Consider the following 15000-nt stretch of genomic DNA (forward strand, 5'->3'; position numbering starts at 1 on the left):
TTGCGAATATGTTATATATGTTATTTCAATTAACAAGCTGCTAATGAACTTAACGAACTATATTATAATACTGTTATATTCCATTGTTGAGCTTAGATAATGCATTGAATGTTAATAGTTTACATATCGATAAAATATGAAATTATTCATATGTGAATATGAAAAATGCATTTTTTTATTAACAATCGTCATTTTAATTTTTTATAATATTAAAAAGAAATCACCAGTGCTGAGGAATATTGTGCTCCTGACTAATTGTAAAGTGTTTATGTGTTAAATGCCTTCAATTAGTTTTACTTTATTAATTAAGCGGTTTATTTGATCCTGATTTTAACGTTCGCATTTTTTGACACTATTTAGAAAGCCAATAGGTATTAACCGTTCCTGTTGACATCGAATGAGACTTCGAATGATATCTTTAAAATATATATTAGTCACCGTGTATAAACCGATTTATCATACCCGGATGTTGCGATGTGATTGTCATGGCGAAATGAATAGTTGGCATACGTGCGTTGCTAGAAAGGTAAATTATTTTCCTTTTTTGTCATTATGATGGTCTTCAAACAGGCTGTAATATTCAGATTTGAAAGCAGATTTCTCAGGCATGCTGTTATGCATCGTATGTATTGAAAAAAGGATGAAATTCGTTACTGATCATCGAACATCTCGTCAAATTGTCATGATCTAGTTTTGAAATCTTTGTTGTACTGGCGTTTAAACAAATTACAAGAACTATTTATACATCAGATGTTAGATTAAGAATGTGCACTTCCGATCAGTACAACGTTTTTTAGGGATTCTTTCTTACATCAGATATATGCATTTAATACTACACACGTGTGCTTCTACTTCCGTATCAATTATTGCATAAACTTAATAAATCATTTTTATGATTATAGAGATTATTCTGTATGAATTATAAGGATTTTAAATATGTGATTGAAATTAACATGTCATTATTTCGTCCTCCTAAATGTTTTAAACAACTACGATACAGTTTCATTCACTTCATTTATTTCATATATTTAACACTAACGGTTAGTCAGTAAACGGTGTTGGTTAATAAAAGTGAAGAGAATGTGGAAATTTTGTAAAACCCTTTTCGGTTTAAGGAATACAATGTGCAGGTATATCTGTCCGTTATTTATTTCAAATTTATTTTTGCTGAACTTCGTTTTATAATAATATGCATTCATTATAATCACTTTTGCATGGCCTATAGTAATCCGGGATTTCAGTAATTCGCAAACGTAAGTGTACATTGTATACATGTGCCTATGTTTTGGAATAATAATGCAAATTTTAAATCATCCAAAATCAAGGTTACCCTTTTTATTATAAAGTTGAATTCTAAATCATCCAAAATCAAGGTTACCCTTTCATTTTAATGTTGAAGAAAATATCGTTTCTTGTTTCTCTCTCAGGTCACACATAATTTAACACAGATTGCCAGTGCGAACCTGTTTATGCTGCTGGTGGTGTTGCTGTTGCTAATGCTGATACCAGCTTTACTGATGATAACGATGTTGATGATCATCATGATGGGGGTGATAGAAATGATTATTGTGGTGATTTATATTAACTCTCTGCATTTCTTGGAAAACATTAATATAGAACTAAATTTTGCTACTTTACAGAAACATGACGTACGAGTCAATAGAAGTTTTTGGCTTGGACGGTAGTTTTGCTACGGTATATTGCACGTCAACCCCAATGAAAACTATCACTGCTGAACACCACTTGACATGAGTAAAACCATGTTTCCCATCAGCCAACCAAAGGACAGCAATAACAATGTGCTGGACATGAGTTACAACGAAGATATATCTGGAATAAATTTAAGCTCTTCTAGGTTAACTATATTTGTGAATATTCGACCAATCAATGATACAAAATCTGAATAATCGGCATAGATTTATCGCAATAATTGATACAGAATGCATATAATGTAATCGCAATCAATGACACAGCATCACTGCAATATATGATACAGTCATTTTAAAAACCCTCTTGTTTATTTTAATCAATATCTTAGTATATTCAAAATGCCGATAGAATATATGTATCATAACAGTTATTTGACTTCAATTGCAATATATTACATAAAAAATATGTATATTTCGAAACAGATTTTAGACAAAAAAGGATATTTTGGCACAGAGCAACATGTGTTTTCCAGCATTCTTCGGTGATTTTCAATGTTTTCATAAACAACAACTTCTTCGAAGCGGATTTATACGTTTTCAAGGGAAACTTAATTCTCTACGACTTCTAAAGTACAGAGTTTACTTGTTTGCAGTATTAATCCATTAACTTGTATCAAAATTAACAGCGGTATGTAAATATTGCCGTTACGCCATGGCAATCACATCGCAATATCCGGGTATGATACAATTGGTTTATACACTGTGTTAGTTGCCCATATGTTTGCTCCCGATAACTGTCTAATGAGTGTTTGCACACCGACAGTTGCAACACCAAAACGTACCTGGATGCCCACTGGCGTAGGTCTTGAGGAAACTATCCTCCTGCGCTGAATCGATGTGAACAAGATGCCCTTCATATTGGCGACAATAATGCTGAAAAATATAAATACATACATCGTTTAATGACTAAAACTTTAAATGATGACCAAAGCGTCAAATCCTTTAGATGTTTAAATATGGTATATAAGGAAGGAGGAAGAAACAATCCACCCTCCTCATCGTATCAACCAAAAGAACGATACATCCATGTTGTACCGAGCTAAAATGACTGTACAATTGTATGTTTGGATTACATGGTAATTACAAAATATGTATACTCATTTATATGCATCAGCCAGAACATGTTTCTTAAACATGTTGGGCTTTACTTTTAACAGTCATGTGAAGATAACTCGATTAAAGCTAAGACACTACTGCTATATAGATAATCATTCTCAAAAGTTTCAGTAAGCTATGTTATAATCAACTCATTTATCTACCAAAAAAAACAACGTGATAAATGTCCATGCAATCAACGAAATAGACGAACCATGTAAATGTATGGTTAACGAAATATTTGATGTCAAACTTAAATTGCACTGTGCCATACCTCCGCCTGTGTAAATCCTAATGGTACATTTCCGAAATGGTAACAAGACCCAAGTGCACTCATGAAATCATTTCTACAGTTTGCTACAGCCTCATCTGCAAAAAAAAACTAAATGTGTTCTCCGGAAAATGAACTCTTTTAATTGAATACATTATCAATCAATTGTAATAGAATGTTTTTATGAGAAATTTGTATTGCGAATTTAGTTTTTATTAAAAACTTATCGTGTTTCAATAAAAGAAAGTCAGTTTTGTTTAACTTGCGCGTTTGTAATATTGATTCCAGTATTATTGTATGACCACTTATAGTTAATAATGTTTATGATAAACAAATCAAATTTTAACAATATTTTTGTACCAAATATTGTGTATTCAATTTTCTTATCCTTACTTTAACGGAAGTATACTGTATAATACCCGTGACTATTTCTTAACTAAATGATTATGTAAAACCTTTTAATATATATAAGTATGACCTATTAATGGTGTTTTTCAATTACTTTTTAAGCCAAAAAACTAATATTATTCAAAATTAATAGGAAACTACATACTGGTACATAATGCTCTTTGCATAAGAAATCAATGTCAAATAACGTACCACAGAGATGCAATAACATAAACATAAATATCCAACTCATTGTCAGCATACATGTAAATGGGACCTGTGCTACGAAGAAACAAGATATAAGGTTATGACCTTATCAACATTAAGCGTGATATGTAGAATACGGAGATCGCAATATTTCAGACTTTATACTGAAAATTTGGCTTAGAGCAGAAAGAAATGAGAAAAACAAACGCGTTTTCTATTTTGAGCGGTGATTGTTAACATGAATAAAATATGAGGTGGATACACATATATGTTAGCTACACTGTATGTGCGAACATAAAATCGGAAATGTTCGAGATTCTCAAAGAATGTCTTGCTTCTGAATAATGAGTCATACAAATGTATTGAGCTTTTAGTATGCGCACTTAAGATAGACACACTTTGGTCACTGTTCTTTTCATTCGAACGCATTAAAAGCGCAATAAGGGCTCTACAGATGTCACCAATTTAAATTCTGGTTGAAGTTTGACAATCTATCTGCGTCATACACATTTGAGTATTTAAGCAACCTGTCTTTGTTCATACTCACCGTTTCGTAATTAACAAAGCGAATTAAATGACGACGTGTTTTGAAAAGTACATATATGTAAGTTACTGTGGGTGGCGAAGTGTTTATATTTATATGCATGCACATTTTTTGTTTACATGTGCAATTGCAATCTTCATAATACTGAGAAAAACAGTTGTATTTGTTATTAATATTGCAATACTTTAGTTCCGTTTTCGTTTTATGCTTTTGTAGACGCATTAAAGCAATTATTCCATCGTGTAATGATGCAACTATATCTTAACACAACCTGTATTCATTATCTTAAAGGGGCCTTTTCACGTTTTGATTAATTGACAAAATAAAAAAATGGTTACTTTGTCATTGTTGTTTTGATATTTGTGAGGAAACAGTAACACTGAACATTTACCATGCTCTAAAATATCCATTATATGCATCTTTTGACGATTTAAAACCCTGACAATTATAAAGCGTTGCAACGAGAAACGATTGAATAATTTGGAGAGTTCTGTTGTTTTCGTTATATTGTGTGATACTACGAGGATTGCTTATATAATGTATTAAATACATCACTCATTTTATGAGCACGGATGCCCGAGTGGTCTAAGCGTTATACTTTTACTTCAGAGGTCAGTGGTTTGAGGCCAGTTTAGGGTTAATTATTTCTTTCTTCAATTTTATTCCTGTTTTTTTACTGGACCTTTTTAGATCAAATGTTTAAATTTATCAATATAAAGCGTTAAATGACAAAATTCAAAATATGTCATAATTTTTGAAAAGGCTTCTTTAATTCAGCCTTAGGAAGGCACAAGTACAAGTGTTCTTACACTGTTCTATTAGATGATAAAAGATGATTAGATCTATTAGATGATACACTTGTTTGCACGATGTTTAAACATTTCATACACATGCTGACACTTAAGTAAGCAAGGTTACTGTAAACATTTCCGACCAGACCGACTATGTTGTTATTTGTAGTAATTGCGTGTTTGGTTGGCTGTAATACATGTACGCTTTAGAAAGAGTGTATATTGAACTATGTGTGATAGTACTGGTTATTTAAGCGGTGCTGTAACATATATTATTTACCAAAACATATTTTGACAGGACTATATAATAATATGTATTTGGATTAAATCAGTGTGATAATTATGATCGCTTATTTTTGATATTCAACACTAACCATCGGTATTTCTCTTTGTGTACATTTTGATTTGAAATAATTCTTTTAAATTTAGGCTATAATTTTATTTTATTTAGGATGCAATTGATTTACATTATATTAAAAACGAAATATATGTCAACGGCCGTTCTGGGCATGGTTGATAAACACGTAAATAGAAATGCATTTATTCCAAAAATTCCAAACTTAAGCACTTAACATGAATATAATCTCATCTTAAATATTTCTCAAAGGAATTTAAACCGCAATTACCACAATCATGTGTTTACTTATTGTAACGTTGATCTAAGATCATAAAAAACTAATCTTATAACCTAAGAGGAGATGTTTTGTCATGTACTTGTGTACAGGAAGGACATTCACGAACTGCCCAAACGATTGGATAGCCCACGATGGGTCGTGCTACCTGTTTGGTCACGAGGACAACTAACTTGATTTCACAACCGCCGAGGTAAACAATATATGGGATCGTATACACGTTGTCATGATATACCATATTTTATTAAATGCGTTTTTAAATGATGACGAGTGAAATACAATACGCAATGCCACAGTGTGAAACCTATGTTATCACTTGTTATGCAACATAACAGGCTCTTCAAATCTAACTGAAATATGTAAATATCACGAGAACGTGATGTCTTTAATTTGACAACGTCAGTTTGCCAAAGGTGCTGAAAGATCAGTTTAAATATCACATCTAATTAAAGTACTAATAATAATTGTTTCGAAATGGTGCCATCGTTTGTGTTTCTTCAAATGTGATGTCAACTTGAGTCCACAATCATAAAGCTTAGCATATGTTTCTCCACTCAATATACTGCCAAGGGTAAACGTATTTGAACTTGAAAATGTTGACAAACATTTAGTACAACACAGTTTGACACTGCATTGCAGCAATTCTGTCGCCAGCGCGGAGGTCATCTGATTCACGTGGATGACGCGCAAGAAAACGCCTTCATAAAGGACCAGCTGAATGAACGCAAACGTAAGCTTAAGTTTAATGTGTGATAGTCATGAATTAAGTTTGCAGATATCGGAGTTCATCGTGCAGCATAACTATTCCGAGTTGTGGTGCGTAAACATATATTATTAGGTGATGTTGTGATATATATATATATATATATATATATATATATATATATATATATATATATATATATATTCACTTTCTTTAGCTTTCAAAATTTACTTGTATTAACTGGTTTTCTGGTTTGGAATCAAGCTACAATCCAACTGTCTTAAAAGTTCCATGGCCTTAATCGGATTTTGTCGTAACTAAACGCCCAAATTTTTGAATAACATCAACGGCTTTCCAGATGTGAGTGAGTGTTTCCTATGAAATGCGGTCGATTTAAAAGTGTGATTTTAGATTTAGAGTTTTGTCATCAATGTAAAAGACATACACTTATAATTTTAACTCGATCATTTGGAGTTATTTAGAATTGTTTTTGTAAGTAAGATCGGTTTATATTCTGATATACCTTATTTATATTGTAATATTTTTTTGAATACATATTTTAATAATGACAATATACTCAAGTTTGCTAAGATTTTGAATTGTGCATCGCTGTTGTTATCTTGTCTCAAGCGCTATAAGAAAAGTCCACGATTTGTTTTTAAGACTGAATGTTCATTAAATAAGACTCCTTACAGTTATTTTGGAGTTGCGTTGATCATATCTATTACATGACGTCAAGTAATATAATAAACAAAAACAAGTTTTTTTAAGACTGTTGTCAAGTTTATTTTATATGTGTTGATGTTTGCTTTATGCCTCGGTCACACTGTCACGAATCAGAGCTACGAAAGAGCTACGAATACTTTTCGGCACAGTTCGTAGCTATCCTTACTGGACCGTGGCTCTCCGTACTTGATCCGTGATCAGTCGTAGTAGTTTTTGGATGTCCTTAGCGACTCTTGACAAATTTTAAACATGTTCAAAAAATTGCTACGAATTTATCGACCGTAGCGTATCCGTAGCAGTCCGTACTGATCCGTACTAGTTCGTAAAGACACCGTAGTCGTCTGTACCTTTTCGTAGGCCCAAAGATTTTCAAGGACTTCTACGGATTGATACGAAGAACTACGGAGCGGTACGGTTACGCTACGTATTAGCTACGATTATTCCACGGATATACTACGGAAAGCCACGGTTCTAGTACGTTGTACTACGGATAGGCAGGAATTTGCTCGATCTTGAACGATGTACTACATTTCCGCACGAAACAGTACGGACATGTACGGTCCACTACAATAAATTGCTACTGAAATACATCATTGAAATTATAAAGCAACTGTACTTGCATTTGTTGAGTTAACAATCATAAACTGCCAGCAATTTGCGTTTGCGATAAATTTGTTTCAATTGGATATTGATATGGCACAACATGCAGAGGCCGTAGTCGAGCTGCTTGACAATTAATATGCACAGAGGTAATGATGATTCAATATCGAATATACTTGTATAGCTTTGTGCTAAAGGTTACGTATTTTGAAAATATTAGAATTTGACTTACTAGTAATACATTTTTTTTATTTGCAGGTAAGTGTCTGCACTATATGCCTTTTGAATATTGCTCTCTTAGGTGATTTAAGAATTGTTAAATTAATAGCCGACATAATAAAATACAAAACTAATCATACTTTCCTAAGCATAATATATATGTGTACATCAATAATTACATACTTCATCAGGTCAGAGAAGAAAAAGGAGGTGGTGGATAAGAGACTGGCTTTTAAGACGACCCGGCTCTTGGTTTGGATGGAGGAGGTAGACTCTTCCCCAGATACGGCTGATTCCATTATTTCTGTTACGCGCTGTTGCTGCCGCTTGCATGTTCTCTTTTTGGGAGGCATTCTGTGTATGACAATACAAGAGGCTGCGGGCGCAATGTTCAATCGTAGTTCGTTCCTACCTGTCCGTACCAGTCCGTCGCAATTCCCACTGCTTCGTAGCGGACCGTTCAAGTTCGTACTTACCCGTACCAGACCGTAGCGGATTCGTAGTTTGATCGTACCGATTTGTGGCGCTCCGTACTAAATCGCGTCGATCAGTAGCAGTCCGTACCTTTCCTTGTTCGTATTCCAACATTTTGATGGTAAATTAGTTGTGCTCCGTAATGAAATCGTAGCGGCCTACGAATTTTGACAATTTCGTAGTCATTCGTAGCCGATTGAATCGTAGCTCATTCGTAGCTCTTATTCGTGACAGTGTGACCGAGGCATTATATTTATCAGCTATTCATTGGTGGCTGGGCATTACTGACGAGGATGCGAAAGGGGTCTGGAGATGGTTTGACGATGACACTGTGGCTGAATATACAGGTTACTGAACGTTTCAGTTAGCTTTGGTTTGTATGGTTATCTTACCATGTAAACCGGTCATCTTATCACGAATATAGTACGTCCTTTATTTTAACGCCACATGGCATTTATCAACATTTTTCAGAAGCTCAGCCATTCAAGTCCCCTTATAGAAAGACAGTGTTTTTGAATCAATGTCGCTCGCGTCTTATTCGCCCTAAAAGAGTGATTCATTAAATAATAAATTCATATAAAGCAACTCAAAATGATGGAAGCATATAATGGCTTACTGATGTAAGAACTAATTGTCATGCCTTGACGTACGGAATCCGGATAGTGCCATCTATAATCTCGCCCTTCTTTCATCAAGGGCGACACACTACACACGAAGCGATACACGATATTTTGCGCGACACACGAAGCGACACACTATATTTTGCGCGATACACGAAGCGACGCGCGAGAATGTACCACGAAATATCGCCCTTGTGTAGGTAGCCCAACATGCGATATATCGTGGTAAATATCGCGTGTTGCTACGTGTATCGCGCAAAATATCGTGTGTTGCTTCATGTATCGCGCAAATATCGTGTGTCGCTTTGAGTATCGCGCAAAATATCGTGTCTCGCGTTCAAAGGGCGACATACGAAACACGAAGCGACACACAATATTTTGCGCGACACAAGAAGCGACACACGATATTTTTTATTCAAATATCGCCCACACGATATTTTGCGCGAAACTCGAAGCGACACGCGATATTTGTACCATTCAAATATCGCTGTAATAATATTGCCTGTCGACTCTCGTGTGTTTTAAACGGTGTTACATTAATTTTTAACCATTTATTATCAATATTCCATTTTTGTCTCCCCTGATTTTTTGAAAACGCGAGAGTCGACTGGCGCTGTTATTACGGCGATATTTGAACAGTACAAATATCGCGTGTCGCTTCGTGTATCGCGCAAAATATCGTGTGTCGCTTTGAGTATCGCGCAAAATATCGAGTATCGCTTCGTGTGTCGTGTGTCGCGGTATGAAATAAGACCGCGATACACGAGAGTAGGATAATGTAGGCGATATTTGAATAATAAAATATCGTGTATCGCTTCGTGTATCGCGCAAAATATGGTGTGTCGCTTCGTGTGTCGCGCAAAATATCGTGCATCGCTTCGTGTGTCGTGTGTCGCCCTTGATGAAAGAAGGGCGAAATTATAGATGGCACTATCCGGATTCCGTATTGACGGTTTATATGTGATGACTCTTATTTGTGTAGTTTTAACTTTTATGTTCTTGTGAATATTAAGTTCTGTATATGCAGTTGATCACTTGCCTTAAATAAAACGTACGCTACTAGTATGTGTTATCATCTAAACGTTTGATATACCAGTGATTTGTTTAAGGCGTATGTCTAAACGTCCTGTCCACGAATGTGTATTTCAGACTTTGAGTCGAATGACCATTTCCACCCAGGTGAAGACTGTGGGTTGTTTGCATCAATCTATGAGTTCAGATGGGCTGACATTGAATGCACAGCTCACTACCCCCCTCTTTGCGAACTAAGGTGTGGGTTGTTTCTTGTTATTAGTGCACGTGCTGTATATTTGATTTGCATTCGAATTCCAACGTTCACACCATAACTTAATTGTATTGACTGTACTTTAAAGTGTATATGGGGGCAATTTACCAGAAATCAAGGCAGATTAAAACAAAATGCACATGTTTGCGCCTTAAAATCAGCACAGTGGTAGTTGCACAATTAAAATGTCTTTATAAGCGCTATTGATCGTACACATGCACATTTGAATACTTCCAGTAAATTTTATTTGTTTACTAACACTTGTTTTAATTAGTAGTATTCTACTGACCTAATTAATTAACGCGGCATACTGCATTTCGCAATGATTGAACATTATGCGCTGTTTTCACTTTCACGTAAAAAGCTGCACTGTGATTGGAAAACCGTCGACGTGATGTTTTTTTTGTTGTTAATTCCCGATGAGCACATCTCAAACACAAATGTATTGATATAAACAATATGCCGAACTCGAAAAGAATTTGAGCAATGATTTCAAACATTAAATGATACATGTCTGCATATTAGCGGTGGACAAACATCATAATATTGGGCCCAGTATGACTTCCCGTCTATTTCAGTGCACGCAACACTGAGGTCGAGACTGTTGGCTAATATCGATGAGATGACATCTTGACACTTTCTTACTTCTTTTGTGTACAAGGACGAATATGTGTAATTAATGTACCAATGAATATTAATATTAGACATGACGTACTTGGTAAGATAAAAGGCTTCAGCTTAGTTGGATATTTTTTAATATAAAAAAGAATAGCGACATAAAGTCAAAGGCGTTTGATAATAGTAAGGTGGATCTAACTGAAAGACGCACTTGATAATATAGACAGGTGACTACATGTAGGGTCTAATGGTGCAATACATACTAGGACGCCAATAGATGGGTTCCCAGGTATGATTGCCAATCGTGTATCTTGTATTGTCGCACACATGTTGAAGCGCGTAGACACTTTATACACACATCAGATGAGATTTGGTGAAGAAAATCATGTAAACTATACGCACATGTTGAAATCTATTAAAACAACAGTCATATCGGACATGCTCATATTGAGGCATTACCACTGGCTGTTCTTAGGTGGTAATCCAGCTTTTATCATTTAATGTATATTGGTGTGTTTTGTTTATAGTCATGTATTAATATATATGCACAATTGAGAAAAATGCCTGAACATTATTATAGAGTTTCACTGTGTATTCAATATGTATTTATTTCAAAATTTAAACCTGTCATGAACTTAGATTAAAATCGTCTAATTTCATACATTGTACCCACCCCCAGCGTTCTCTAGGGATGTGAATAAACTATTAACGAGGTAGCCGTAGTGTAATGGATAAGGTGTTTGCCAAGCGACCGGGTGGTCATGGGTTCAGGAAGATGTGTTCGATAGTATAGTATGGTTACTAAATACATAACCTTGCAGTTTAACAATTAGGCAAATGTTAATGTGTTATCGTGTCGGAATTTCCCCTGCCCTGTACATCATGGAAAACGCATTTTAGTTATTCCTTCCTGATCAAGGTAGGTACCAATTAATGTGTTAACAAAATAGAGGGTTGGCAACTTGAAACAGTTAGTAATTAGTAAAGTGTATATTCCGGCCAAGAGAAATACTAATTCTGCAAATTTGTCTCTGATAATTTAACTGGTAATTTAACCGCAGATTTGTAGTATATCTAGCATAATGCATTCGGCTATTCAACTGATTTAGCTAAGAAATCAATCGGGTTAATAAACACGCCGGTATTTGGCAGAAAAATTTCGAAAAAGAAACAATCAACTCTTAATTATTAGGAACTAATTTCAACCATGAAAGGTTACACAACGAATAAGTCGAATTTAAACATGTTTGTTATTTCAAAACACTTTGCTTGGGTGAAAAACTAATAGAACATCAAAAATACATTTCAATGTATAGTACTTTGTAACTATTGTATTTCCACTATACATACAGGCTACTTGACGCGAATTCCTTTTAGCAAAGTGTTACCAATTTTCGTTTGTCGTCTTGCAAACAAATGTTGATTTAGAACAAAATATTAACAATTCCATACATGATATAAGCTTATTGTATGACCAATAATAATGTAGCATACTGTTAACGATACAATCAATCATGACTTGGTACAAAAAACAAGACAACATGGATTTGATACATGTAAGCACACTTTTCATATTTGTAGTTCACATCTCTAGTTGACGTAGAGAACATTATTAACAGTAAAGTAAGATGGCATAAACATTTATGAACACACTTCATGCACCACATACAATACAAACAAAGCTTGTTTTCTTCTTAGAACAATATCAAAACATAATATAGTTGGCTTATTTTCATTCCGAAACTGTTACCGTTAGACTTAGCATGTTTTGTTGTTGTTGTTTTTTTTCAAAATATTACAACCAACCTTAAATGTTCCTGATCTCTGGAACTTCTGCATAGGTCACCGTACATTAAATGTGTTACAGAGTCAAAGCAAACGCCATTTGTAATTAATTTACCATGTCTCTTGTGTTGTTTTTTAAAGTTTTGTGTTTTGCCTTACTAATGTTCGTTCAATGAAGCATGTAGCTAAAAGAAACCATTTAAGCGACTTTTCAGACAGGTGTTACTGTCTTTGTTATCGTTTACTGAATAAGTTATTCTTCGTATGTGTTACGAATTAAAAACATTATTCAACCTTTAATTAACATTAATCCGTAATCCTGTTAACGTATTCCTTGATTAAATTAAACCACTGTCTGTTAGGTTTGTACTTAAAAACAATAATAAATTAAGATCGATAATCGAAAGAAAGGGGTAGAATGATCGGCTTTGAAAGTAATCATTTATTGCCAAGCTTTATTCTATTGTTTTATGTGTATACAACTTTTGCAACCGGTCGATATTTTGTAGACAGACGTAACTATGTATTGTGTATCTTAGTTATACAGTGAATGGCCCGTTCTCATTTATGATACACGTCGTCTTTACCCCGCCTTATTACCCGATAGCTCACCACAACATTACGTTTCATTGAATAACGTTTTCTAAAGTGTATGAGAGGTCAATTCCATTCGGCTAACCAACATGAATACTTTTACAATAACGTAACGCGAGGTCGCATACAATCTGTTGCACGACGGTTACATTACATTCACCTCTGTGTTGGGCTCAGAACGGACTATTGTTATGAAAGCGTCTCATTTATGTCATGATCATTCCAAGCGTTCATCATTGACGTTACAGAATAAACAATCTCTTGCACGACGGTTACATTGCATTCACTGCCTTAAAGAAACCATCTCATACCATGATATCTTATATCAGTCTTAATTCATTATTATAAAAATGATATGGTTTTTTTATGTTAAGAAACCAACATACATACACACGTCGAAGCAATTCCTAACGTCACTAAAAAAAATATGTTCAATTGTTTACATTTGTGAAGTGCGTGGAATGATTCCATCTGCGTAAATGGGCAATAAATTAGTTCCAAAGAGTTGCATTAAAACTCGCAAGTTTTTGCACGATTTATCGTACATTTAAAAGTCATATTTCTTAATTTAATGCATGCGATCTTAAATATCCAATCAAATATACATTGAATGCGTTTGTTCGGTTTTACCTATTTTATAGACAAAATGGCAAGCTGAGCATTTCGCAGAGTTGTATGTGAGAGCAAGGAACGACAACTCTGCGTGGAGATTGGGTCGCATATTGTCTGAAGATCGGGTTTCGACGCGAGGTCGTATATTCTACTGAAGACCGGTTTTCGCGTATTGTTTATTTTTACAACGATTGTAATGGTATAACAAGAAATATCTTTAACAAAAATACGGCGTTGAGTGCGGTCGGTGTTGATGAACGATCAAAAGTTAACTATGGGATCAAAGAAAGCGAATGCCTTTTTTATTGCGCAGTTCTGCATCACACGCAAATCATTTTTGCGGTTTTGCGCCAGATTTCGTGGCTTATTTCGCTTTATTAGATATTATTAATAAGAAAAGAAAATCACAAGTAGAATCAATATAAATAAAAGCCTATATTTCAGCCGGCAACACATAAATCATCCATACATATTTGAAATATGTATGATATTTGAGCAGATCTGTTTTTGTGGTTTGTCGGTCATTGTTATTTGGTTCCATTATTAATAGTATCGTGATTCACCGCGCTCATGCTTAATAAATTGGTTTATATGTTTGAATATTTCTTATTAAATAAATCAAAACTTATCATGCAATTGTTGAAAACACATTAAGAATCTTTGATTGACATACGATCATAATATAGCCGAATATCTTCATTTTATATGTTTTTGATCAAAATAATCTTCAAGTTCACAGACTTTACGCGACAGCATTTTCATAACGATTTCTGTAACTGACCGCAAACTGACCTTTATACCTTGCGGGTTGGAATGCAAAGCATTAAAATGAGGTAACGATTCCACTGCTGGAACGACGGTTTGTTTAAAGTTTTATACATTTACGTGTTTAAAAGTCAATTTCGATTTTTTTAATATGTGCGTCGGAGCGTATATCAGGTTATTGAACAACAATTCCTATATGATTTTAAAATTAAAAATCCAAAAAGTCCAAACGCTCTGGCGCTGACACACTTCTTATCATAAAGGGGCACTCACATACTTTATTGATATCAAGAGTTGAGCGTAAAACTGCTCTATCTCTCAAGCTTATCATTAGAGATAAAATTGTTTCATGCTGACTACGCA

At 34.5% G+C, this 15000-nt stretch overlaps 1 protein-coding gene and 1 long non-coding RNA gene across 6 annotated transcripts in view; one reads left to right on the forward strand and one right to left on the reverse strand.

Moving 5' to 3' along the window:
- LOC127855034 (perlucin-like) overlaps positions 1-3806 on the reverse strand; it is a 9086-nt gene extending 5280 nt beyond the window's left edge. For both annotated transcript variants that reach the window (XR_008037327.1, XM_052390359.1), the window contains exons 1-3: positions 3676-3806; positions 3079-3173; positions 2492-2582 (exon numbers count right to left, since the gene is read on the reverse strand). Coding sequence is in view for 1 of the 2 variants with exons in the window: in XM_052390359.1 (XP_052246319.1) it covers positions 2492-2582; positions 3079-3173; positions 3676-3724 (235 nt within the window). In the remaining variant the exon portion in view is untranslated. The remainder of the gene's footprint in view (positions 1-2491; positions 2583-3078; positions 3174-3675) is intronic.
- A 444-nt stretch (positions 3807-4250) lies between these two features.
- LOC127855053 (uncharacterized) lies at positions 4251-11004 on the forward strand. Of its 4 annotated transcripts, none has more exons than XR_008037338.1 (6): positions 4251-4273; positions 5729-5829; positions 6276-6366; positions 8619-8705; positions 10128-10248; positions 10842-11004. It is a non-coding gene; the product is annotated as an uncharacterized LOC127855053 (long non-coding RNA). The 4 variants fall into 4 exon arrangements; XR_008037337.1 differs by lacking the exon at positions 4251-4273 and adding an exon at positions 5095-5117; XR_008037332.1 differs by lacking the exon at positions 4251-4273 and adding an exon at positions 5117-5203.
- Positions 11005-15000: the final 3996 nt, after the last annotated feature.

This window comes from Dreissena polymorpha, chromosome 1 (assembly GCF_020536995.1).
Source record: "Dreissena polymorpha isolate Duluth1 chromosome 1, UMN_Dpol_1.0, whole genome shotgun sequence".
Classification (NCBI taxonomy): domain Eukaryota; kingdom Metazoa; phylum Mollusca; class Bivalvia; order Myida; family Dreissenidae; genus Dreissena; species Dreissena polymorpha.